The sequence below is a fragment of the Cottoperca gobio genome, chromosome 6 (assembly GCF_900634415.1).
Source record: "Cottoperca gobio chromosome 6, fCotGob3.1, whole genome shotgun sequence".
NCBI lineage: Eukaryota > Metazoa > Chordata > Actinopteri > Perciformes > Bovichtidae > Cottoperca > Cottoperca gobio.
The window spans coordinates 21,886,695-21,914,653 of record NC_041360.1 but is presented as its reverse complement, the minus strand read 5'-3'; the positions used below and the strand labels follow the sequence as shown (position 1 = coordinate 21,914,653).

Here is a 27,959-nt window from a genome sequence, read left to right as displayed (position 1 = left end):
AATTATGAGACAATTCCTTGATCTGATAATATGTTTCAAAATCCACTCCAGAAAATGATGCCTCACATGTGTTCGGGGGAGTCAGGGACCTCCTGCTGTAAAACACGACTAAATACAATGGATTTTCATATCTTGGCCTATAACTGTGATTGATGCTGACAGTATTTTTTATGCAGCACTATTCTTCCCAAATCCCAAATAATTCTATTAGGATTTATTTTATTGGAGTATTATAAAAGTTGAGAGGCTTAACAGGGATGTACACTTCTAATTGACCCCAAACAAAAGTAACATCATTGTGGGATGCTGTATATATTATATCTGTATATAATATATATGCTTTATATATATATAGCCGATATAGCATACCACATGGTCATTTCAGTGTTTTATCACCTTCATCAAATGAGAAAGGTTACCACTTCAATACTTAACTACATATTGGTTAATAATATTATTTGTCCAGTTCAATGTACTATGAGTAGCCTAAATGTACAATGCATTGTGTGTTTAACATGTGGGAAATGTGCTCACATGTGGAGTATTACAAGTGTGTTTATTAATATGTGTTCCTGTGTGAATGAGGGCCTACTTCTTCATGGGTCATCCCTCCGACGGCAGCACCCAGTGCTCCGCTGCACCTTGCCCAGGAGGTATTTGTCACTGCGGGATTTACGCACCTTTGACCTCCAGCACTGTCAACAGTAAGCTGCTCACTGAGACGCCACAGCGACCAAATCCACCAGCAGCAACCGGTTTGTCACATGACTAGCGTGCAGCTCTTGCCTGCCTTGTGTGTGTGTGTGTGTGTGTGTGTGTGTCTACTGTGGGGCTTTTATTTCCGCGTTCACCGAGGGAGCGCGAGGCTGAATGAGTTTTCCCGGCCGCTGTGTGTCTACCTTTCACACCGCGAAATTGCATCGCCGTGCGGGGATCTGTCGGGCGGGGGGAAACTCACGCAATCGCATCGCCTGGACCCACGCTGCAGCAGGATCATGCTCACGCGGGTGAAATCGGCGGTGGCCAATTTTATGGGAGGTATGATGGCTGGTGGCTCTAACGGTGACCATCCCGGCGGCTCGGATCTGCCGCTGAAATATCCGTATAGCAGACCGGAGTTCCTGGGACTGTCGCCGGACGAGATAGAGTGCTCCGCGGATCACATCGCGAGACCGATCCTCATACTGAAGGAGACCAAACGTCTCCCGTGGTCCACCGGCTACGCAGAGTGAGTAACCTGCATGCGTCCATCTTTTCTTGCACAGCATCCTTTTGGAAGTGAGAGCGTCCTTTCCCGGACCGCTAATATCACCCAGCAAGGCGTGCACATGAGCACCAGCCTTTGTTGTTATTATTGCATGATTCATGTATATGTGGAATAAAAAATAGGCCGAGGCCCTTCCCCATTTATTCCTCCAGTAATAGCTCACATCACAGTATAAACAAACATCACAGTTTCCATACCATAGGGCATACAACATAGCCTACCTCCACCTAACAGATCTCTATAATCTAGGCCATATACAACTGCTTTATTATTGGGATTACGTAGTGCATTGAGAAGTACCATTAGCTTACTGTTGGTGCAGACTCACTGTAAAACAGGACATCATAGTGACTGCCATCAACATTAAACTGCATCCACAGAGCTAGGTTTTATTTTGAATAGCAACATGTTTTATTGGCACTTTATATATGAGGCCAGGCAGGAAAGCTCTCACAAATAGTCACCAGGTTTACCACTTTACCTGTTTCTGTGCTATGTTGTGTGCATACACGATGCAGTGTCTCAGCAAAGCTGGTAAGACCTGACCGTGTAGTAGCAAACACACAGACACAGTAGCCTTATCACTTGTAGAAAAGCAGGATGGAAGTTTGACTCATTTAATTCTTGTCTTGTGAGACGCTAAACGTCGTCCTCTTTCTACTTGGCAACTGAGACCAGAATCGCAACTGGACAAACCGTAAGATCACCTGTTTTATTATTGATATTGCATCTTATGTTTGGGTGTACACAATCCATTTGGCTCCCATCATCCTCATGCCAAGCCTGTAATAAAGCAGCTGTGTTGTATTTTGAAAGGCCATATTATAAACAGCATCTCGTGCAGCAGCTTGACTCATGAAAAGTCTTGTTGTTACTTTGCCTCTATAAACCGTGTTGTCAGTACAGAGTGCAGCTGCAGACAAATGGCAAAATAACATGAGATAATGCAGAGTTTGTGAAATATTTTTCCAATGGCAACAAACTGGAAGGGGAAGCCAGCATGGCGGTATAAGAGCAGTGTGCCGTATGCCATCTCAGGCTAAAACAAGACCTGCGCAACCTTTTCACTTCATCTTTACATTTATCTTTGACGGAACAAAACCCAAAAGTAGGATACACTCATCATCATCTAACGCCCGAGAGCACAGAGTCACTATCACTTCTACTCATGCAGTCCCACATGAAGTATCCGGGTGGTCTAGTGAAGAGTGAGGCTGTATCATAACCTATAGAGGTCACAGTTGACTCCTTGAGACAATCCTAACTGCACAGTGTGTGACACAGCTGTTTAGTGCCCTGCATTCATACATTCACAAAGAAGAGTCAGTTTGCTCTGTGTTTTTCCCTTCACGTGACGTCTTCATCCTGTTACGATAGAGCGTCTGTTCCTTTTTTTTTTTTTAAGTTGTATTGTTTAATCAATGATGTTCGACGTTCAGTAGGAAAGCTGCATGCAGAAACTCCCCCTCTCTATTTGCGTCCGATGTTTCATCCGTTCTGTGAACTCAAACGTACATGTGCAAAGACTTGTCATCTTAAGTCAGCCAGGGCTTCGACATGGCTGACCAGGTCAGTCTCACTCCCCCCCCAAGGACATATTCACACTCTACCAGCATGTAGAGAGAGATTAGGGTCGCGACTAACATTTTATTCATCCAGTGGCTATTTTTCCTTTTTCACAGATGAATCGTTTGAAACATAATGTCAGAAAATAGTGTTGCTCAAGGTGATGTCTTTGAGTTGCTTGTTTTGTCAAAGATATTCAATTTGCTGTGATGTAAAAAAACACACAAACCGGCAGCAAATCTTCACATTGCAGAAAGTGGAAGGAGACTAAATGTAGCCTTCTTGCTGATTTATTATCTAATTGAATCAATGTGTTGATTGGTGGTAATTGATTTGTGTCGATTGATTAATTGACAGTTTCCATACTAAAAGAGATCCATGTGTTCTCTGCTTCCTATGGAATGAAGAAATCCTTTGATCCTCGTACACACGCCCTCCGCTAGGCTTCTTTATGCTAATCTAAGCCTTGAAGAATTTTTAATCTTTTCGAAAAAGAAAAGGAAACCATACTCACTCATGTTCTGAAGTAGGCTGCATCATTTCAGCTATTTTTAGAATGATTGCTAGTTTACAATTGAAACAACACCATTATTTTACTGAGGTGTCACCAAACCTGAACAAGATGTACGGGATCAGTTGAACAGCCCTACTTCACGAGTACACGTCATGCTGCTGCTCTAGGAGAGAGAGTGTGTGTGTGTGTGTGTGTGTGTGTGTGTGTGTGTGTGTGTGTGCCAGGTTGGCAGTAGCATCAGCCAGGGTTGAGCCATACTGGGGATTTGTCAACAGCTGGCTGACCAGCGGGCTTTGTTGTTTGTGAAATCTCACTGCCTGTGGAGAAAACATGAGCCCGTATGAGATGATGGGATGTAAGGGGTTAACAGTGCGGATCTCTTAGACCGATAAAACGCCAGCGTAGATACTTGCGGTGCATTTGAAGCCTTGGTGGTTCCAGCTGCCCCGGTAGCTTTGTGTAGGCCTGTAATGCCTGATGCTATTATTTATATATATATATCCAATATGTTCTTTGAAGAAAACATGGTTTGAAGGGAATCTTCACAGCGTGTGCATCCAGTCGATTTAGCTGAATATAAACGCTCGTACTCATTATTTCCTCATTGTAATGAACGTGAGAGGATTCCATCGTGTTGGTATCATTAGCAGTAGAATGTAAAATCAAAGTTTAGCTTGATGAGTTGCACATTCCTGATCTGTAGCTGTGGTTTCTTCCCTTCCTACTCCTGCCTGTCTTTGAGTAGGCCTCTCTGAGCTGAGCTTTCTGAGGTTATCGTGGGCTATTGCGTTCGCTCCCTGTGGAGACGGGGAGAGCAGTTCTAGCTTTACGGGAGCGACTCTGATGCACTGTTTGTGAGTGGGTGCACTGTCAGTTCCGCTGAGCACAATCATTTGAATGGATCAGTGAGTATTGCTCGACGCCCTCTCTCCTCCAGCGCACTTACAGGCCTCCCTTTTTTATATAGACGGGCTACATCGATGCTGTTCCTCTCCAGTAGATCACTGCGCTGCTGTTTTACATGCCGCTTGGCATGGAGGAAACTGCTCCTGGTGTCACCTCCAGTTAAATCACTCGTTAAATCACTCTTTCCAGGAAGTCTTTTCACTTTTGTGAGGGTTTGACCTCGCTTGTCTCTCTTTCCTTTTTTGCAAACTCAAAAAATGCCAAGTCATATGTGCACACAGTGGCCATTTTTATTAGGTACACCTGTTCATTACTAGTCACAGTTAAATGTGGCTGTTGTACTAGACTGAATTATATTGAGAGGTGTTTCAAACATTTTCATACAAGTGTACCTAATAAAGTGGCCTCTGACATCACCACCTTCAACTTAGTGTACATATACAGCAGTTTGTGCACTTAAGTTATTAAAGGCCACCTCATAAATATCCATCAGCACTTTAAACTCAAGTTTTCCGTCACTTAATTCTTTGGATGCGGTCAAATGTAAAAGTGATCGATTAATGATGGAAATAATTGAGAAATAAATTGATTATGACAATAATCATCAGTGGCAGCCTTAGTTACAGTCACCGGTGTAAGATCCTCTTATGATTAATTCATATAATTAATAATAACGGTGCAAAAAACTGTGGGCTCCTCCTCCTCGACGCACAGTATTGTCTCGGCTGGCAGTTAGCGTAGGTATAGTAGACGGAAAGTTTCTCTCCCTGATTATGCCAAAGAAGAAGAGGTTAATCAATGGGAAAATGATTCTTAAATGGGCTTCAGCTCAGCTCTCCCTCTCCTCCACCTCTTTTCTCTCTTCACCTTCTCCATCTTGCTCGTTGGCGATGAGAGGGTGAAGAATATGTTGTGACAAAGCTTTCCCAGCCACTCGTTCATTCACTTACTCTTTCAATAAAATACTGCAACCTCAGGAGCAGTCCTTATCAATGCGTAATCAATATGTGTGTCTGGAAGCTGAACACTAGCACCGCCACTGCTAACGCCATGTTTTGTCTGCAGGTGATGCATGTGTGAGTGTCAGCAGAAGGCTGTACTTTTGCATACTCAGCTTTAATATCTAGGTTAAGGAAATAGAGATAAGAAAGCTCCACATGCAGAAGTGTTCACACGTGTTGTAAACACAACAGTAATGTCTTTACTGTGCACGTTATCCTTCTATTTTATTTTTTGTAAGTTTAAGCATTTGTTTTTTCTTCAATCTTTTCAGATTCTTTTCACTGTCGAGGAGCGAAATTAAGTTAAGTTTCCACTCAACTGTGGTTAGGAAGCACGTGAGCAGCACTTAGTGCTCAGTCACATGACGCAGCACATGTGTTTGTGTTGTTCCTGCTTCATCAACACGATGATGCATTTACCAAAAGTATTTAATATACAAGATGTAGATTAAAGACTCCTCATGGAACTTTAAACACAACATATACATTGAATGAAGTGCTGCATGAGAATCAGTTACAGTGCATCAGGTAATGCAGCGGTTCAATAGCAAACCTGACAAACTGTACTCACATGTGTGTTTCTTTAACAGCTTGGCATCACTTATGTTTGCTTTTGGGCTGTGCAATTCATGTCAAATTGATTGTCTAATCATTTTCTGCTGATCAATAATCGATTAATTGTATGTATGAAGAAGTATGGCGTGTGTTTGCTATACAGCTGAGTGGGAAAGTATTCACTTTTGACACATTATGCAAGTGTTTAATATTGCATTGTATAATATATAATGTTGGATTCTGCCTTTTTGGAAGCAAAAGTTCAGGTCAAGTGTTCCTGAAAAGAAGGACGCTGTAGTTTACAGCTCTGGCAGAGTAATTAAGGTCATGTCATTGTCTCAAATGTGAAGAAATGAAATGAGGTAACCGAATGTGACAGCCCTGCTCTCCGACCCGACTCGTGCCTCGAGGGTCCGGATGGCTTTTCCCTCTCATATCAGAGATGAAAGTCTCGACAGCACAACTGTGATCTTGTGATCTTCCCGGGTCAAAACTAACATCTCCCTGCAGTGCTTTGGTCTCAGACATGCATGATGGCGCATGAAGTGTGTGGCCTCTTTTCCTCGCATGAAGTTCGGGAAAGGAGTTAAAACCACAGCATAATTTCATAGCATAACGGATTTTAAACGCTTGTGTGAAAACTTAAACTATATTACAACACTTGAGAGTTGTGGCGCAAACTTAAAAAAAACCTAACGCTGCCGGGAACGTTTGGAAAAAATAATCTGCAGTAATTTACAATAAAACTGAAAAACTTTGTAGTAATATCAGGGATTTCTCTAAAGTATGTGTGACTCAATCAGCAACTATTATATTAAAACAAAACTAAATATATATAGACACTTATATTATATTTATATATATATATATATATATATATATATATATATATATATATATATTGTATATATTATATAATATATATATTTATATATATATTATTATATATATATATATATATATATATATATATATTTATATATAAATATATAAGTGTTTATATATAAATATATAAGTGTTTATATATTTAGTTTTGTTTTAATATAATAGTTGCTGTCGCCATATATATATATATATATATATATATATATATATATATATATATATATCTTGTGTGGACAAATGACTTAAATGACGTTTTTTATATTTTTTTTATTGTTGGTAATAATTCTGATTCGACACACAAATCGATTTAATTGACAAATGTTTTCCGCACTGTTCTGAACGGAGCATCTTTCCATGCTTCACACTTATATAACCAGGTGTAGGTCTATTACAGTAGTTGAGTAACTGTGTGTAGACGTTTCCTCTCAACCTGTCTTATTAACACACTACAGGGAGTGTGTTATTTTTAGTTTTCAGGACAGGGACATGGTGAATAGCCCATTGTGTAAGTCTCCCAATTAAAATCAATCTCCCTGAGTGAAGGTCTGCCCAGTCAATATCCTGCCCGCTTTACAACCTACAGTGTTTTCTTAGCTGGAGACAGAGGATCTGTGCTCTGCATGGTCCTCTCCATGACCAATTAGGATTATTTATGCAGGATCCTCCATACGGAAGTAATGGGGGACTAATTATGGCTGCCTCTTACATCAATGTGTCGCCATATAATGTCTCATTTTGATGTGATTCTCACTTAAGCTTTGCTTAAAGAAATAGAGACATGCTACCAGTCTCTACGTCTTTAATAACCAGACAGCCATCTGTTGAAGTAAAAAGTGACAGACTTCCACAAATACATATTTTGTTCCGTCTATCTACCACATGCACAGTTTTAATAGGGCCTCTGTAAACTTAACATCGCCTACGGTGTGGCTAAATGAAGAATGCCTGGAGCATTGTTAAGCTGCGTGTGCTTCTCCACGTCCACAGCAGCTGGCAGCAGCAGTGCACCAGCTCCCAGGTGCTGTGTGTTGCAGCATTTATCGCGTGGGTCTCAAACTGAGATGTGTATTTAAAGAGTGTGTATTTGCTGACTTTATCTCCCATTGTCATAAAGGGAACCTTTTATAGTATCCTAGTAAAACCATAGGATTTAAAGGGCACAGCTTGAAATGTTAATCCCTTAAATGACCTAATGATGATAATTATTCAAACTTGTACCTGTATTTGTACCATGTATAGTTCACACATCGTGCTCTCCTGTTGCACTACGAGATTTCTGGATTTCGTTCACAAATATTTATTATATAGTATTGTATACAGTGCAATGTATACGTTTTTTAACTTAATTAATTATAATTGTTTGTATTATCTCATACCTGAAGGTGTCCTGTTACCCTCTCTCTGTTTAGGGTGATCAATGCTGGAAAGAGTGCGTTGAATGAGGACCAGGCCTGCTGTGAGGTGCTGGTGGTCAAAAAGAGACCTGCAGGATGCTCCACGCCCAACCGGACCTCCATGGCCCGCAGGAGGTCTTCCCTGCCCAACGGAGAGGGTGTGGGCCCCCGGGAGAGTCTGGTGAGTCAAACTAACGGGTCTGTTCCCATCGGGAAATTCTGCACCATCTCCAGCGTGAATGATGAATCTGCACACACATGTTATAAAATCAAATGCTAATTTTGAGCCACGAATGAATAAAATGCTAATACTGGACACAGACTGGAAGCTTCTACATGTGTAGCATTTCTTCACTGATGACTTCCAGGTAATGGTGGATGTAGTCCTTGAATGCCCCTGGGGGCCTGCTGTTGGGACCCACTGTCCCCTCGTCCCGTCCCATCAGCAGTTCATTGGGGCGTACAGCACAGCGTCCTTTACACATCGCAGCCTCGGCCTTCAGCAGCTCTCGACAGCCTCTCATACGATGCATTTGCTCACAGGAACACACGAAAGTTAACCACGTGTCCTTCTGCAAATACAGTATGTTGTGTACAAAGGGCTAACCCTAAGCTCACAGCGAGCACAGTGCATTGACTCACTTTATTCAATGACTGTCCATTTTCAGCTGAGAAAACTTTGAAGACCACTAAACACTGACGTCTATCTCTCCATTTGACGTGCCCTCTGTGGTTTCTGTGTTTCCCTGCTCTTCTTCTTTCATCTCTAACGGTTCATAATAAGCACTTTGTCATTTCATTTTTCAAAGGCAATAGATATCTGTATAAAAGTAATACTGCTGATAACACATGTCCCCCCCTCAGCCCACCAGTACTTTACTCAGGCCCACCCAGAGCCTACAGCAAACTCATGCAAGTACCTTCTGACTCACCACTGCAGTGATACTGGACCCCCAAGAATAGAAGTAGAGTCGAGCCTTTCTACTGCTCTTTGTTTGCTTCATGTTGTACAATCTGCCTGCTCTATATTTAGAATGAGGAGGGGGAGGGGGGGGGGCAGAAGATCATAGGTGTGCAGTGAATAAAACCGGATCAAAAGACACTTTGTCTAAACGTTGTGTGGGAGGCGGCACTTGTGTAGATGAACACAGTGCATCATGTCGGGGCTATTAAAACCTGCATATTGAGGCTTTGATCCCAGAGCACACATTAACATCATAGCAGACCAGGTGGGGCACCCCCCCCCCCTCACCCCCCCAAGATGAAGGATACTAAAACGTCATTGACCACAGCAGTACATCATATGACGCGTGATGAGACATAACAATTATCAGCTGACAAACATAATGATGATGCACTCCATCCATTGATTGATGCGTCTGATGTGCATCTGACTCTTATCTGTATCCAGGAGAGCTCCGAAGAACTAACCTTCCACTACTGGGCGTTGTTCGACGGCCACGCCGGCTCCGGGGTGGCTGTAATGGCTTCCCGCCTTCTACATCACCACATCGCCCTGCACCTTCAGGAGGTGTTGGAGATCGTGTGCACTCCAAACCTGCTGCCCCCTACATGCCTCGGGGAGGAGCCTGTCAATCACCACCTCACCCCGACGTCCCAACGCGCCCTCACCAGGGCCGCCTCGCTCCGCGGCGCCGCAGGTGCTCCTGGCTCCCCCAGCACCCCACCCACACGCTTCTTTACTGAGAAGAAGGTTTCACACGAGAGCCTGGTGGTCGGCGCCATCGAGAACGCTTTCAAAGACATGGTAAGAGGCGCGTGATTGGTGGGAAGTTTAGTTTAGCTTGACTAAATAAAAATGTTGAGGTTGACTAAATACGAACACAAGACGAAGACTAAATAAAACAAAACGAACTTCTAATCCTGGAAAAAAGGACGATTTCACCTTCAGAAAATCTTAATGATGATGTCACTGATTCAGTTTTTGTGCCATTACGCATTATATCAGTTTATGATGTGTAATATATTATTCTTAGGACTTGTTGTTCCGTATAGACTTTCCCCTAATGCTCCTCATTTGCTGCTACTTTGGTTAGTCATGTCCTATAATTCCAAGAATAACATTGGACTCGTCAAATCGCCCGGCGTTGGGCTAAAAAAAGGGCGAGTCGTGGCCCTTTCCATCTGCATTGCTTGAAAACAACGAGTCGCTGGAACAAGAAAGAAATGTCTTCTAAATGCAAACCTTCAATCAAAATACCATCATTTCTTTTTTTATTGCATGCATTTGCAATTTACTTTACACCCACATCACAACAGACCTTAATAATAAAACAACACGTTGTATACAGAATGTCTAAACCCCGTTCAAACCAGGGAAACGACACTAAATACAAAATCTATATTTTAAGAATTAAAAACCTTTCCCTTTCAGCAGACTGGAAAGAAAGACGCAGAAAGCTCTTTGCAGCTTCCTTTCAGAAGGGCTGAGGATGTGGTCATCTTAAACTCACAGTTACAATTTATTCTACTCGGCCGGTGGAAAATATACTTTATCAAAACACCCATAAAAACTCCCCACAATGATTCCCCTCTCTGCTGCTCGTAGTGTGCTCAGTATGATGATAATAATATAATAATAATACTCTTTATTTATACAGCACTTTTCTTAACAATGGGACAAAGTGCTTCACAAGAAGAAATAAATACAAGAAGATAATAGGGAAGAGGTCACACACTGTTTTCAGGTCAAAGGTCAATGGCCTGTGGTCAATGGTTTGTGAAAGAGGAAAGATCTCCATACGATTATATTCAGCTAAATAGTTTCAGCTGAGGACACAAGATACAGTGGGCCCCGTGGGATTAAAAGAAGAAAAAAAAAAAAGCACATGAAGCATTACTGATTAAAAACATGAGTAACATCTATTTAGATTATTATTTGTGTGATTGACAGACGTCCTGCTGCTTTACACCCCGGCATAAACAGGTTAAAACAGAACGCCAGTAACGCTCGAGCCCGTTCTGCACAGCACAAATGCTTTTAAACATTTGTGTCACTCCGGGAGGTTAAATTAGATCTTGATAAGAGGGCAGTGGAGCTAAATAAATATATAATACTCAGTGCAGCCTGGTGTTTCCACCACTAGGTGGCAGTGTGCGATTACTTATTCCTAACTAACGACACGGCCATAAAAGGGGAAGTAGTGTGTTGGGGCACTTATGGCTTGTGTAGGTGTAATTAATGATTGTATAAAGATCAGTTAATTAATTGAAAGGTTTTAATCTCACTTTATGGTTAATGATGAGATGATTTTGTTTCACACAGTCATGAGGAACTAGAGCTGCACATTGTTGTTAACGTCCCATAACGTTTGTTAAAGTAGAATGGCAGTAATGTGCAGAGATCTATTTGTTTGAGCAGGGTTCAGGATATGGATGAATTGAAACAGACATTATGATCCACTTTCACAAAGTCGGCGCATATTTTGACTTTACAAAGCTTCTCTTTCTTTGCTGCTTCTGTTCTCCCCTCCTTTTTTTCCCCCTTGTCAGAAGTATATCTGCCCCACAACCCCCAGCAAACATCTACGTCTCTTCTCTCACGTGCCTTTCTGGCTCTTCATACCGCTCTGGATCTGCACTCTTTGACCTCCGTGTCCTCGCTGTTTCTTAAAGGGGAATTGCACTGAAATCCACCATTTCAAACAGTTGATGTCACAGAGCAGCTCAAATGTTGTAGCTTCAACTTTGTCTTGTGTTGGTTTAGAGTTGTTCTTCAGAAAGCTATATATTAAAGCATATACAATGTATTTCACATTAATTACACACGGGTTTACTTGTATTTAGAGCCCTTAGGTGGGGAACAAACTGATGCAACCACCAAATTAAAAACATTTCGGTCATAATCTTTATGAAATTGGATGCAATCTGGTTCACATTTCATCTTGGAACAAAAACACTGTCACTTTAACTTTTCCTGAGTAACTACCCAAAAGTCGATTTTGGCAGGATCTCCCCCCTAAAAGCCTCCAGTCTTATATTTCTTTAATGAAGCTCATTCTTTAAGAAAATGGGGAAGTGTCGAGAGAACGTCGGGAAGGTTTGGTATCTCTCTAAATCTTTGCCTCCGAGTTCATCGAGTCTGTATCTTATCAGCGGGATCCGCCTTTAATTCTCCTCTGACACGACTCACTGCATTCCTGTGTGTGTGTGTGTGTGTGTGTGTGTGTGTGTGTGTGTGTGTGTGTGTGTGTGCGTGTGCGTGTGTGGCTGCTGAAGCCTGATAAACAAGCCGGATGTGTAAACATCACAACAACATGTAGCTCAGAGACAAAGGCTTATAAAGATATAAAGAAAGAGAGGAGATGAGATCACCAGCCTCGTACGATCCTCTTCAGTGTAAAACATGTACACGTAACCTCTACCTGCTAGTGTGTGTGTGTGTGTGTGTGTGTGTGTGTGTGTGTGTGTGTGTGTGTGTGTGTGTGTGTGGTCAGGTTTCACTATTCTTGTGCAGACTGTCACTTGACTTTTTTACCACCATGTGATTTACAGGGCTGAGCACAAAGCAACAGCTCTAGCCTATAAAGCTCAGTATTCACCACAACATATCTTGTTTGTATATTCTGTACAAAGACTGTGGTGTGAAATCACCGTCTTATCATCACCGTGAGGTTGCCATGCAAAACGGAGGAAACTCCAGGAAGCCAGCGCTCCCGGCCAAGAACTAGTCACGCACATAACCCGTAAGACGTACCACGCTGTTGGGCAGATTGTGTTGTCTTTGGACAGAGCCAGGCTTAGCTAAGCTAACCGGCTGCTCGCGGCAACATACTTTATCACACTTATCTTCCCCTCTAACTCTTGGCAAGGAAGTTTAAAGCATGTTTCCCAAAATGTCGAAGTATTGCTTTTAATTGGAGCCGAAGTGTTTTGGTCATAATTATGAACACTATAAATAGACAGGCGTGCTGTTTCCATCCCACTTCTGGTTATGCTAAGCTAAGCTAACAGCCTCCTGGCTTCAGACCTCACAGTGTATCGATCTCCTCGTGCTCAGACAGACATCAAAGAAGTGTTTTTCACATAATATTTAACTATTCCATTAAGCTACGTACTGTAGTTATTAGCATGATGTATGTAGTTGTTAAGCATTAACCTTCAGGAAGTGAAGCTAAATCAATATGTTTTAACAATTTTGACCTAAATGAATCGTGTGTGTGTGTGTGTGTGTGTGTGTGTGTGTGTGTGTGTGTGTGTGTGTGTGTGTGTGTGTGTGTGTGTGTGTGTGTGTGTTAAAGGAACATTAGCCCTCAAAAACAGCTGATATGTTTTGCTAATCAGTGAAAAGGATTCATTCAGTTAATTACGCGTCTCACTGTCAGTTTTCCATAGTTTTGTGACGCTCCGCCTGTTTTCCTGCCATCGCTTCTCTTTGTTTTCTTCTGTTTTTAGACCTAACAGCTTTAGGCTCTCATTGATTCTGCAAACTCACTAACGTATAACATTTCAAACAGCACGGAGAAGGTAGTGTTCGCCCTGACCTGTAGCTCATAGGTAGTACAGTGACTCAACAGCAGTCAAACATTCTCATCTTCTTTGGAGAGTAAGCCGGTTTGCACATTGCTGTGAAGATGGTGGCCATGTTAAAAGCTCATTCTGAAGATATGAAACATTTACTTTACACCTGCTAGGTGACCTTATTCTTCTTTAATGGTCAAACACATCACTAGGTGATCTTTTAGGACGTATCTAAAAGGTTAAAACAACAACAGTGTTTTAGATGAGAGGAGTTTCTGTGTCTTCTTCATGACTGTAGTTTAATGTGTGGGTGTGTACTGTGTGTGTTTATAGTGGTTTTTGGAGAATATAAACTTCTGTTGTCCTTAGATTAGATTTTATTTGTACTTACTGGGTTATTACTTTATTTAAAGACAATTATTGTTGTTATAATGGCTGATTAGGTCATATGATGTGACGTGAGATGGATGTGAAATCTGGTAATTCCTGATTTGTCAGTCCTTCCTCGTGGCATTTTATTCTTTCTTTCAAGGAAACAATAAAGAGCTTAATTTGTACCAGTGCAGAAACCATTTTGTCTCTCTGCCTGCCCAGTTGTTAGATTCTTCCTTGTGGAAGTGGAGAAGAGAAAGGTGTAGATGTTTATGCAGACATTTTCATTATTAAAGACTTTGCCTGCAGCAAGAGGTATTGGAAACAGCGAGAATAAATATGTATGGCTCGCTATGGATGTATAATTCATTCAGGGTGAAGGACACATTTGTTCACCCTCCCTAACACACACACACACACACACACACACACACACACACACGTATCCATACTCCATCATGCCCTCTCACTCTTGGGAAATGTGTACAGTAACAAGTGTGTGTGTGTGTGTGTGTGGAAAGAAAGATGGAGTGCAGAATTTCAGAAACACACACATGCACCCAAACACACATGCCCCGTACAAAACAGTCTGCACACACACACACACACACACACACGTGTGAAGTCGTACAAACACATCCGGTCACACAATTGATTGCTTTTCATGCATACACATGCACGCTGGTTGACACACACTACTGTCTTTTCTGCCAAATAAACACACACACACACACACACACACACAATGCACACGTACAAAACTGCTGCCTCCTGTTAGAGAAACGCACACACTGTACACAAACACCCACGTCCACAGAGTTGTAATCAGATGGAGGTCGTCAGCAGTGGAGCAGAAGGCGAGATGCTTAAGTTTGGGTAACATCCCTCATGGGAGAACATGTTGGGGATCGCCTCGCTGCAAATGTGTTCGGCAACATTTTTCATCCAACTCGTTTTGTTGACAGTGACGGAGGGATGCGAAGGAGGCGCCACAGGGGTCATCCATTTTCCCAGGATAACTTCCTGCTTCTGTTTTGCCGTTAACGGCCCGTCGGGGGCTGTTAGCAGCAGCACGGGGCTGTTAGCAGCAGCACGGGGCTGTTAGCAGCAGCACAGTGCAGCCACAGAGAGCTTAAAAGGGTTAAAGCAAGTGTGAGCGGCTTGGTTCAAATTTATGTTTAACATTTCTGATTAATTCACTGACAGGCTAATGATTCATCTAATTAATGAATTTATAACATGGGACTTTTCAAAAAAAAAAAAAAATGTTTCAGTTTAATTAGCCACAAATTAATCTGGGCTAATTAACTGGTATAATAACCACTGGTCCCGCCGATCTATCTCTCCTTTCCTTTTGGTTTTCATTCCGTTTGTTGCTCCTAGACTTATGGCGCTGTTGATAAATGAATTCATTATGGTGCTATAATTAATAATAGCATCGTGGTCAAGGTTCCTGCCGAAGCGCTCTGTTGCCACGGCGTGATAGGATGACAATTACAAACGTGATTATCTGCAGATGATGTGTTTGGACCAGTGCTCTCATCAGAAGATGAATTTGTATACGTGTGTTTTATATTTAGGATGTGCAGATCGAGAAGGAGAAAGCCGTCTACAACATCTCAGGTGGCTGCACTGCTCTGGCGGTCGTCTATTTGCTGGGGAAGCTCTACGTCGCGAACGCTGGAGACAGCAGGTGAGACGCACGTGCACGTGGGATGAGTGCGTCTTTTGCGATGACGCGCATTCTTTGCCTCGGCTTAAATAAAGACGTTTTTTGTTTTGTCTGCTCCTATCCCGCAGAGCTATCATTATCCGGGGCGGGGAAGTTATCCCCATGTCAGCAGAGTTCACGCCGGAGTCAGAGAGACAGCGACTGCAGTTCCTGGTAAGAGACAAGCAGCTCCTTTCTAGCGAGCACAGCTGTCAGATATTAGCGGCGCTGACCTCCCCTCCCGTTGAGATACTGGCTATGCTTAGCTCCGTCTCTCTTATACTGCCGGCTCACTTTGCCAGCTTAATAGACAATGGAATTGTTTTTCCTATCCCCTGGGTATGTCAATCTTTTCCTTCTTTCTCATATCAAAGGCCTACATGCAGCCCCACTTATTAGGGAACGAGTTTACACATCTGGAATTCCCGAGGAGAGTCCAGAAAAAAGAGGTGGGGAAGAGGATGCTGTACCGTGACTTCACCATGTCAGGATGGTGGGTTTGAGTGATTTACTGACTGGATTCATCTCTTAATGTCAAACGCAATGCACAAGTGACACTGTGTGTGTGTGTGTGTGTGTGTGTGTGTGTGTGTGTGTGTGTGTGTGTGTGTGTGTGTGTGTGTGTGTGTGTGTGAGCCTTCCTGCTAAATCATCTAACGCTAAACATTGAAATTACTTCTTTTTTTTTTTACATCATTAGACTTCCTTTTTTATCTGGTGGGATCTATTCACGAGCACTTTATGTCAAACATCTTTTCTGCTACCTAGCCTCTTAATAAATGTGCCTTGGTGGGACTTTACTTTTGTGATTATCTACGTTTGGGCGATTTCCTATAACGTGCCCCTCATGAAATAGCCAGTAATAGCAATCTCTATCCTGTTGAGTGTGCAGCAGTGTAAAGCCATTCAAAGCTTCACCGTGAGAAGGAGGCCAAGAAGTGGCCTTGACATTTCTCTCTGTGTGTGTGTGAGAGGAATGTAAGAAGGAATCTGTGGGCACAGCAAGGACAGCTCTTTATCTTACAGTGGAGAGAGAGAGAGAGAGAGAGAGGTTAAAAAAGGTCAAAGAGATTTAGGAAATTGTGTGAGAAAGCAGCAAAGAGAGAGTGCGTACTGGAAGGACTGAGATACGGATGGAAATGTGAAAGGGTGAGAAAAGGGAACGGGAATCTGAGGGAGGGAAAGATATTTCACGTGCGCTATCTTTTCTTCTAAGTAACAAAGTGTCCAAGGACTTTAATCCTAAAGTAGATTACAAACACTGCTGTGGTCACATTAAGTTAAATGCCAATTGGCAGCGTCCTCAGCCATCAAAATAGGTTCCGCAATCAACTCTGTGATTAAAATAAATAAATAAACGATCTGTGCCCAAACTCTACGTGAACTGTGGGACATGCCAAATGAAACCGTGTTGGATGATTGGGACAGGAGGCCTAACACACCTGTGTAGCAGCGTTTGCCAGTTAGCAACAGTAAGTAAGGATGTGCACATGCATGTAGATATGTGAGTGCAGGTGAGTGAGGTGCAGTTGTGTTTCACTGGCGCCGCTCGGTTCATCAGATGTAGGTCAGACAGCCGCTGTGTTCCTTATTGGGCCGAGAACTCCCAGCATGTCGTCTGCCTGCTCGCTCTCTCAGCAGCGCAGACGGCCTGTGATGTATTTTTAATCGGGTTCTAACCATAACCCAGTTCTGCTCGTTTCACCCGGACTAAGTCGAGGTCTTAAATTAGTACCCTGTCAGCCGGCGTGGCTCTGATGTGCGTGGGTGTGACATAACTGTGTCATCTTGTATAGGTGCAGTTCAGACGCTCTATAGGTGCAGAGGATCCTTTCAGGCTGCACATGTACTCTCCTGTCAGTGTGTGCAGCCAGTGTGGCCACATGCTGCGTGTGTGTGTGGGTGTACACCGACATCTAGCTCCCTCAAAGGCATCCATGATCAAGGCCACGCTCTAATGAAGGCATACAGGCCCGCAGCCCACCTCTGTCTGTCTTCCTCCCTCGCGTTCTTCGCCTCGCCTCCCCCCCCCCCCCCCCCCCCTCGGATAGTTGGACTCTTTGGCCTTGCAAACTGTAATGCTCGCCCAGGATGGCAGGCAGTTTTGTTTGCGAAACGTCCCGGAGTGATGGATGTTGAGCGGTCGGCCGTGTTCGACACGATCCAAACACCACGGCTACACAGCCAGCCGGGGCGGGCGGGGGGGGGGGGGAAGGTGGGGAAGAGAGAGGTGGGAGAACAAATGAGAAGGAAATTGCGACAGTGACAGAGAGAAATGTAAGTTTCAAAGATAGAAATAGAGATAGAGGAGGAGAGGGGGAAAAAGGGCGAGGAAGAAAAATGTTGTGAAAATCAGACGGTGTGTAGGCCACATAGGAGGGCAGAGAGAAATGACAATGAGCAGCGCTCAAGCTGTCTCACGCCCACTAGGGTGTCTGTTCTCCCCCCCGATCCTATAGATAATGAATGTGAGAGGAGAGAGACGAACACACACCTCCATCACTGTCATCCACTTTCGCTCCCTCTCCCGCTCCCGCCTCTCTTCTTCCCTTCTTTGTCCATTATGCCTTTGCACCGATATGACTGATAGCTTACATTTGGAGAGTCGTTGGGTCACTGCCATTAACTCCGGCCTTGCTTTGCTCCTGAAAGCACCGCTCCATCTACGGAGAGCCCGTGAAGGTTGACCAAAAAGTTTATTTGAACCCAACTGTCAATTGCGCCAATTTGTCTGATTCGTCAAGTGCTGACACAAAGTCACCTCAAAGTGTGTGTGTGTGTGTGTGTGTGTGTGTGTGTGTGTGTGTGTGTGTGTGTGTGTGTGTGTGTGTGTGTGTGTGTGTGTTAGATGTATATAATTATGTGGATGCCAAGCACACACACTGCTAATGTTTCTCTGTCACCCCTCTTTGCACCGAGGGGAGATGACATCACTCCTCTCCTGCCCGTCTCTCGTCACCTGCAGGGAGGATAATACATAGAACCCCCTCCCTCCCTGCATCCCTCTCTTCCTCTCCCCTCCCCCACTCGCTCTCTCTCTCTCGCTCTCGCTCTCGCTCTCTCTCTCTCTGTCGGTCACACTCTGCAACGTATCAGGCGACCGAGCAGCCCGTGAATGTGAAAGCGCTCAGTGTTGTGGTCAAACAGTACGGCCCTTGAGCGACTCTCTCCTCGCTGTTTTGGGTAATTTGTGTCCCAGAGCGGGAAGCAGGTATCATAACAGGATTAATTTGTATCTCTCCTTTTTTTTCTGTCACACACTCCTTATCTCAAGCCTGACAGGATGGCTTCTCTGTAAACAAAAGTCTCGAGAGGGAGACTGTCTCCGACAGCAGGCTCTGGGGATTTCATGCCAGACGTCTTTGAAATAATGACATAAAGAGTGTGTAGTAGTGGTATTTCTTCACTTCTTGAAGGTGAAATACTCAAATGAAAGAAGTTTGCAGGGATAAATGCTGTTTCCCCTTTTTAAATAGCGAAGGTAATACCTGCACCCGTCATTAATTAAGTCTCTTTTTTAGGTTTTACATCATCAAACTGCTGTTTTAGAGCTTTCTCCACACCATGAATATTGCAAACTATTAGTGAGGAAACTCTTGGACTGGCATTACAGCTCAGCGCTCTGAAGAGTCTCAGGCTGCAAACTGTATTTTTGTGTTTGTGGGCTGCGTTCGCTGTGCTAGTCCTCGCTCTGCACACTGTTAAAAGAAAAGTGCTGAGTGCAGCAGTACAGCGCTCGCCTAAGGTGGAAACATATGGTCTCTCTGAGTGGAACCAGCGGTAATGTAAAAACCATCCCGGTCCCTGCTAATCTGCTTCACAATAGCTGAAATACATTGGATAAGGTGTGTGTGTGTGTGGGGATCACATGACATCTGCAAATAACACTTTTGTTTTAAGCGACTTTTCAGAATATGTCCCTTTTTTTTAATTTTCTCATCTAAATGAATTTCAAACTATTTTTATGATTTGTTTTATTATTCCTTCCATTTTTCTATTGGCAGCACCTGCCGTGAGTTGTGAGTTGTAAAAGTGTGTCCTGGCAGCTCGTTTCTAACGTTTGTGGTGCTGCATCGTGACACAGCTGTAAACTGTCCAACCAGCCGTGAGCAAGAGTGCAGGGTTTCTCCACTGCTGGCTTCTGAGCTCCAGCACAGAGGTGAAAAGTGTCTCGAGACCTGGCATGAATACATACAGTATTATTCAGTCTCTTTCTTTTTTTTTCTCCTTGTACTGCAGCGCTGTCTGGTCCCAGTCTGAAAACGGTAAATTATTCATTAGTTGAGGAAGTTTAAACATTGCTCTGAGAGCAGGGGGAATGTAAACGTGGATACTCTTGCATCATTCAGCTGCTTTCCCTTCAGACTTCCAGATACATACATGCACACACACACACACACACACACACACACAACTGCAGCCACAGTCACACAGAAAACCAACAGTAAACCAAGAGTGTCTCGTACATCCATAGACGTCTCTCTCTTTGTCGCTAGGGAGACTTTTACAAGATCAGTTAGGAAGAAAAAAAGGAGAAAGATATGCCCGCGCTCTGTTCTCCGTGTGATGTCTGGGTGGATTTTTTTTTTCTCCCTCGCTGTCTCTCTTTTCCCTCCTCGCTTGCTCTTTTCTCTTCGTGCCAGTCGGCTCGGCTTGCAGGGCCTGCGGGGGCGATGTATCTCCAGGGCACGTGTACGCTGCCTGCCATAAACCAAAAAAAGCAATTAAAGTGTCGTCTCTCCTCTGTGCAGGGCGTATAAAACCATCGAGGACGATGACCTAAAGTTTCCCCTGATCTACGGCGAAGGAAAGAAGGTAAGAAGTGCTCGACGGCCGCTTGCTGACAGAGTTACTCCCACGGCCTTGTGCGCCTTGCCTGTAATCAAAACTCACCAGGGCACCATTAGTCAGCCCCCCCACACACTCCCCCCCTCCCCCCCCTTGTCACTGTGTGGAGGAGACGGCCAGTGGAAGGCATTCCCGGCCTCTTTCACACATCGTGCACCCACAACCCATGGCACAGAAGATATCTCTGCTCTAGTGGACTCTGTGCGTTTATGTCCCTCAGGTAACAGGAAGCCCTAATTGGAAATTGGGTAATTGGAATATAACGTCGCTGAAGGCCTTGACTTGAATTTGACACGTTTGACACGTAACACAAAAGAAAAGGTCAAGAGCTCAGCACGCTGTTCGTGACATTTCCCCCAGTGATGCTGCACATGTGGTGGTGTGCGGCGTCTTGTCCGTGTTGCATTTGAAAAGGTCAGAGAGGAAACGTAAGAGATCTGAATACGCTCTCGCCGTTTTCTATTTAACCCAGACGGGAGATTTATGTTTGACTGATGACCGGGGCAGATGTCACCCCACAGTGCTCTCTCCGCCTGCAACCACATTGGGGTTTTTACCCCTGCACAGTTGGCCGTGCCCACGTCGCGTCCTCTCCCCCTTTGAAGTGAGGCGCGGAGATGGATGGCTAGATAGAGCGAGGGGGCTTTGTGCGAGTGAGAGGAACGCCAGAGCACTTCAAAGCCCGGTGTGCAGCCCGCTGGGCCCCAACGCTCAACGTTTAATCCCAAGATGTTTCCCCTTCTCCGCCGGAGGAGCTTTGAAAAACGCTCTCCCTTCTCTGTCTCCTTCTCTCCATGTGCTGCATACTGATCCACGCTCATTCCTGCCAGGCCTGAGTAGCCTTCGCGCTCCTCTCCCCGACCTTATGTGCTGCCCTGTCTCATAAGCTGTCCGGTAGATTCAATTAGCCCAGTTCCCCAGTCCTGTGCCAGCAGCCGGTGGTGGTGTTGACCTGTGCAGACATTAGGAATCTAAAGGAGTTTCGCACAGCTTTACACATACGTCCGATGGCGTCTGGGCCCCGGGGAACGACTGTTAGGCACTCAGAAAGCTTCAAGAGGCAGACGATGAGCTTGAGCTTGTTTGCCTAAATTGTACTCATACATCCACCTGCGATGTGTCCTAGGTCATTCGTTACGCTTATCAGGTTCCCTGAAGCCATGGAATATGTCGAACTAAGCCTTAACTTCATCCCAGGAGTGTATCGCCTTTGGTCAGTTGCACACGCACACATGTTCCAATAAACTCAGAGTAGCATCTTTAAGAACGTGTCGTTGCTTTGTGTGACTCGGGTAGAGGTCGTGCTTTACATGCCTCTGATCTTCCGCAGGCTCGTGTGTTGGCGACCATCGGAGTCACCAGAGGCCTCGGGGATCACAACCTCAAAGTGCACGACTCCAACATCTACATCAAGCCCTTCCTGTCCTGCTGCCCAGAGGTAGGCTCCATTTTGATAATGTGTCCCTTCATTATGTCCTCCGTCACAGTGTGCACAGACACTTTGAAATGTACTTACTCATCAGTAAGAGTGCAACTACAAGAGAAACTATTGCATGCCTCCTCTTCTCTTCTGGTTGACTGATTAATGTCCAAAAAGGGAAGTGAGAAAGTTCAAAAAGTTTCTTTTTAAAGTTAAAGTAAGCATTAGTTATTGTTTCATGTGTGACATTTGCATTTCCGCTACCAAACTCAGCACATCGCATCATCCACACTGGAGCATATGGAAACTACAGCACTGACATAATGGAAATGTGATTCTCATCATTGATAGCGTGTGTGGATCTTCCCTTCACCTCAATACTTCGGCCTTTGGGCATTAACAGTCCGCACTGTGAACGACGTGCACATTAACATTCCCTGCGTCTATCAGCACATGATTGCAGCAGTCACGAAGACCGTGGATCGTCTTGATCTTTAATTCAGTGCCTTTTTGAGTTCAGTCGTAGTTCAGCCTCCTTTTTCAGATGTTGCATTTCTTTTCTTTTCAGATGCTCGTCGCTGTTGTTCCCGATCATATACAGCAGGGGTGTCAAACTCATGTTAGTTCAGGGGCCACATGCAGCACAATCTGATCCCAAGTGGGCCGGACCAGTAACATCACAGCATGATAACCTGTAAATAACCACAACTCCAAATGTTTCCCTTCGTTTTATGCAAAAAAGTTCATTCTGAAAATGTTCAAACTTTATCTTTTTACAGAAGAAATAAAGGTTGAATTTCAACAATAGTATTAGTTTATCATTTACACATGTGCGTTACAAGTTACAGATCACAGTGGATCTACAGAAACACAACACATTTCGTCTCAGGCATCTGGAACAGTATTTTACTTTAGGATCAAAACAACTCATTTTTTGCAAAGTCATCCCGCCGGCCGGATTGGACCCTCTGGCGGGCCGGTTTTGGCCCACGGGCCACATGTTTGACTCCCCCCCCCGATATAGAGTGTAAACACGTTATTAGTATATGTAAGACATGTCAAGTTAGAGTTACTGATTTCTCTTCGCTGACCATGACACTTTGAGTCATCATATCGTCACGAGATCTAACACGGGCGTTCAGCGGTGGCAGGTCATCACCCCCCCCCCCCCCCCTCCTCTCCAGATCATTTATTGCTTTTGGATTGGAATCAATTCCATGAACGGCCTCAGTCCTTTTCTCTGTCACAAAGCTTGACTTTAACTCCAACATAGAGAGGCTCATGATCCACGCGGAGGTCATTCTGATTCCTTTATAACCGCTTTCATTTTTTTCCTCCATCGCCTCTGCAGAAATAGGTGTGTTTGTTGTGAATAGCCCCCCCCCCAAGGTAATCCCCCAGGGTAGCCTAGAAATTACATGAAGGCTGGTTTTGCAAATGCCAAGGCCAGGGGCTATTATTTTCTGCTTTCTGCGCAGGCATAGATAGTGGCACAAAAGAGTTGCCACAGTAACGTACAGTATATCTTTGGATATCGTTGAAAGCTTGAGGCCATCAATAACTTTCAGAAGAATAAATATAAAGGAGAGATGTGTCAAAAGAAATTCTTGCCTACGTTATTAAGGTATCTGTAAAAAAAACGGTTGTATAGAAAGTCCAATAGTAAAATGTCCTTCTAGAAATGGTTTATATATAATCCACACGTGTTGACACTGAAACTATTTCATTTCTGTAAGAACCTCTTTTTACTCTGTCAAAAACAGTGCACTATAAACACCATCAGGAGTAAGGGGTGGGGGGGGGGGGGGGATTTTTTGGTAATATAACATCTTCAAAGTAGAATTTATGGTGCGTTCACGTCCTATCCTTTAAATTGTAATTATGAGCAGCAGAGTGGGGGAAAAAATCACGTCATATCACGATACTGGGAATCACAAACGCAGATGGTATCTCCAACAAACGTGTCATCAAACTGTTGGCAGAACGGCTGCAAATGAACAACGGCTGTCAGCTACATCAAATTAAAATATATATACTAAAACTAATACAATCAACTCAGCTGATGCTATTGCAATAAGAGTAGATAATGTAGGCTGTTTGTGCCGTTTGTATTCTGCCATGCAGCTATGTACGTGACATATTCACAGGAAGTTAATGCAGCAGGTTCAAATGATTCCTAGAAACCATACATCTCTCAACCCTTGCCTCGTTTTTCCCCCCTTCACCTCCAGGTCAAAGTTTACCCTTTGACTGAGTGCGAGCATGGAGCCGATGACGTTCTGGTGCTGGGAACCGACGGTCTGTGGGACGTCCTCTCCAACCAGGAAGTAGCTGAAGCGGTCACCTGTTTCCTGGCAAACTGCGACCCCGACGACCAGCACAGGCACGTTGGCTCATCACACAGCTGCAGCCGTCAGTCAGGGCTGAACTTCCCCTCACCCCGGTCCTATTTGCAGAGGATGAACGCTGTTATCTTGTTGTAATTATGCAAATCTCCAAACATTTTGTCATTTCTCTGATGTCGAGGAAAAGCTTGTAAGAATGTTAACGAGGCACTCTGACTCCTCTTCTCCTGTGAGCTTAGTTTCCAGAGTTTAACATAATATTTTCCGATTCTCTCCCCCCCCCCCCTGCCCGCCCCGCCCAATCTGTCTGCAGGCGTACTTAGTCAAATACTGTGCATAATTATTATCAGATTTGACCATTTATCTTATTGTGTATCACCATGCTAGGCTACGCCGTAATCATTTCTCACTTTTATTTTGTCAGGTACACAATGGCAGCTCAAGACCTGGTAATGAGAGCACGAGGGGTGCTGAAGGATCGAGGCTGGAGGATATCCAACGACAGATTAGGCTCTGGAGATGACATCTCGGCTTACATCATTCCCCTCATGTACGGCAACAAGCAGAACTAGCCACACTACGAAACTACAACCACCACCCGAAACGTAACCCTGCCTTGACTTCTGCAGTTCCCCCTCGTCCCTTGTGCTCTCTTTAAAGTGCTTTAGTGTGGACTTCCTCCTCCGCTGAGGGATCCAAGATGTCTCTGATCACAAATGGGATTGTTTTTTCTTCTTCTCCCCAGGCTGTTTCCCCCCCCCCCCTTGATCATCCTCAATCAGGAAGGTCTCTTTTTTTGTCCGGTACTTTTTTTTTTTTTTATAGAAAAGAAACATGAAAAGAGCATTTGAAGAGTTGAACTCAATCTCGAGGAAGCCATCATGAACCTTGTTGTGCGGTTACGAGCGTTAGACTCACGGATGAGATGGTGATGTGCATCTCAGGATTGCAGTTACTAACTCATGCACAATACTTCTAAATGTGAAAATGTAAATACTCCCAAGGCGTAAGACCTTTGATTAGTATGTTTGGTTGAAAACCTGTACAGTGTATAAAAAAAAACGTAAAAAAAAAACTAATCTGAAGACTGATGTCCGTCATATATCACACCTCCTCTGTTCCATGTAAAGCTTTTAAATAAGCCACGTTCAGTCATCTGCCATTGTTAGTCTGTTGTCCATAGGGGGAAACTGCAGACGGTACGTCAGCAGGTTCTCCTGATGCTGCAGTTGCAATACTGTACTTACTGTTGAGGAACACATTGATGAAGAATACACTAACAGAAGGAGCTACTTTTCAAGATGTCCGTGTCAGCAAAACTCCTTATAGTTTTAAAAGAAGTCTTTCCGTTGCACTCATTAACCATTAGCCATCTACCTCATCATTTTCTTCCTTTATATTCTATTAACACGTATTATCATCGTCCTCTTTTGAGTGGCCGTTTGCACGCCACGTCAGCTGCATCGCCGGCCGCTTCCTGTGCCATTATTCAAGTTACAATGATTTGCTCCTGTACCTGCAAGATTTGTAAAAAAAAAATGTTCTGAAGGGATAAAAAAAAAAAGAAAAGTCTCACAGGGTGTGTGTGATGGTAAAGTGTTGTACGAAATATATATATTTTTCATATATATTATGCTACTTGTCATGCTTTCATGTTTACCTTTTCTCAGTATCAGTTGGATGTATTGTCACTTTTAAGATAAACCTATCCTTATGAATAGCAGGTGCCTCTAACAATGTGTCACTTTAAAGGAAGTATAAATAAGACTATCACTGCAGGCGATTACATAGACAACTTATCTTATGTGTCTACAATCAATATTGTTCCCTGATTCCGTGGCTTTCCACATTTTCCTTTGTTCGATTGTAGTTTTCCACTTCTACTAAATGTGCGCAGATATTGTACCTTAAACGGCCGTCCGAGTGGCGGAAGTATGTGAAACATGGAACAGAGTCGCTTAATTTAAATGTAAAAATGTACATAATGTTCTAAGTGGATACTTTCTTTCTTTTACTGTAGGTGATGTACTTCTTACTGAAACAAAAAGACGTACTTTGTTCTGTTTTGGAAACCAAGGAACAGTGTAAAAGAAATGGTTTAAATGCTCACTTTTCTGCTCTATTAAAAAAAACAAATAAAAAAAAACTTTACTGCTGTGTTATTGATAAAAAGTTAGTGTAGTCACTGTAAAGACATAAAACCAGATGTGAGGTGCTGATTGATCCTGGCTCCACGATGCACTTCTCTTTGTGTTGTGTGGGAGTGAACAGACAAATGGGGGGGGGGAAAGTAACAGAAAGATTCCTTAACGCTTAATGTCCCGGCTCTACAACTGAACGCAGATACACGTTATAGTATTTTAAATCCTAAAATCTGTGTTAAAACTGCTTCTTTGACATTTAAATTCTGTATATTCAGATGTTTGACTGTCGAATGCAAAAGGGAATGTAAGAACTTGTTTAGGAACTTGAATGGGGAGGGGGGGGCAAACCCCTTTACATTTCAGTAACTGTATAGAATAAGACTGTCACCTCTTTTGACAAACTGTGTCATGCGAAGTCCCAAAGCAATATGATGAAGGGTATCAGTTCACAGAATAGCCTGACAGAAGATGTCATGGCGGAGGCTGCAGCGAGGGCGTAATTTGACACTGACACACACACACACACACACACACACACACACACACACACACACACACACACACACACACACACACACACACACACACACACACACACACACAATATCACTCACTCGAGATGTGCGTCCCCTATTTCAACTGGTCTTTCCCTTCAGAGTCTCACATAAAAGTGTGTGTGTGTGTGTGTGTGTGGAACAGCAACGTTTTAGGTGAAACTTGTGCAATACTTAAGTGCAGCGATATGAAAGACTTAAATCAAATCACAGGATAAAGCTTTCAGCGTTCATGACGTGACAGAGGTATCATATGAGAAATGCATTCCAGGTCAATGGGTTGCGAGTCGTAAAAGGAAACCATCGCATTATATACCCCCTAGTGCTCTATCTTACAGAACCCTATAGAGGTTGTTTCTCCTTATGAAAGACAGTATCTGTGACTTATTTATAACATTTATTTCTGAATTTGGATCTAAAATGTTGTCTACAAAACACGGATATCAGATACTTATACATTTTATATACAGTATCTGCCAAAATGCACATTATCTGATATTTGCACCAAAGAAATGTCAATATCAGGTTAAAAGTGGCTTTTTTTTCAAAGCAGACATTTAGACTTGTAGTAAGAGAAGCACAGGTGTTGCTACATTACGTAACATTAACGACGGCATCGTCTTATGCAAGTGTCCCAGTAAGCCGTGAGTGTGACAGCGTGCACGCAACCAGGACAATGAAGCAGCTCAATGGAACTCAGCGATCATTCATTTCAATATTTACACCTGTGCTTCTCCTGCGACATGTCGAAGCGTCTCCTGAGGAGGAAGGCCAACGGAAAATCCTTTTGTGTCTTTTATTCCTTACAAAGTGTTTTGAAAATCAAACGTATAAAACATGGAATCATGACGACTGATGACTTTGTGCTGGGGGGTGGGGGGGGTTATGTGGCATTTCCCATTCATTTTACAAAGTTTTTTAATTCTTCTTCTGTTTGATTTTCTGAGTAAAATCTGGACTTTTTAATGTCTGAAATAAAAGATAAAAGTAAAGTTA

General features: G+C 43.5%; 1 protein-coding gene across 2 annotated transcripts; it reads left to right on the top strand.

The window, feature by feature from the left end:
* The first annotated feature begins 648 nt into the window (after positions 1-648).
* Positions 649-26,416, top strand: ppm1h (protein phosphatase, Mg2+/Mn2+ dependent, 1H). Of its 2 annotated transcripts, none has more exons than XM_029434515.1 (10): positions 649-755; positions 8,104-8,269; positions 9,500-9,856; positions 15,522-15,634; positions 15,742-15,826; positions 16,027-16,145; positions 20,404-20,467; positions 21,831-21,938; positions 24,152-24,303; positions 24,690-26,416. In XM_029434515.1, exons 2-10 carry the CDS (start codon positions 8,210-8,212, stop codon positions 24,835-24,837), a joined length of 1,206 nt encoding a protein of 401 aa, XP_029290375.1. In that variant the 5' UTR covers positions 649-755; positions 8,104-8,209; the 3' UTR covers positions 24,838-26,416. The 2 variants fall into 2 exon arrangements, with proteins under 2 accessions (XP_029290375.1, XP_029290373.1); XM_029434513.1 differs by lacking the exon at positions 649-755 and adding an exon at positions 767-1,228.
* The last annotated feature ends 1,543 nt before the right edge of the window (positions 26,417-27,959 follow it).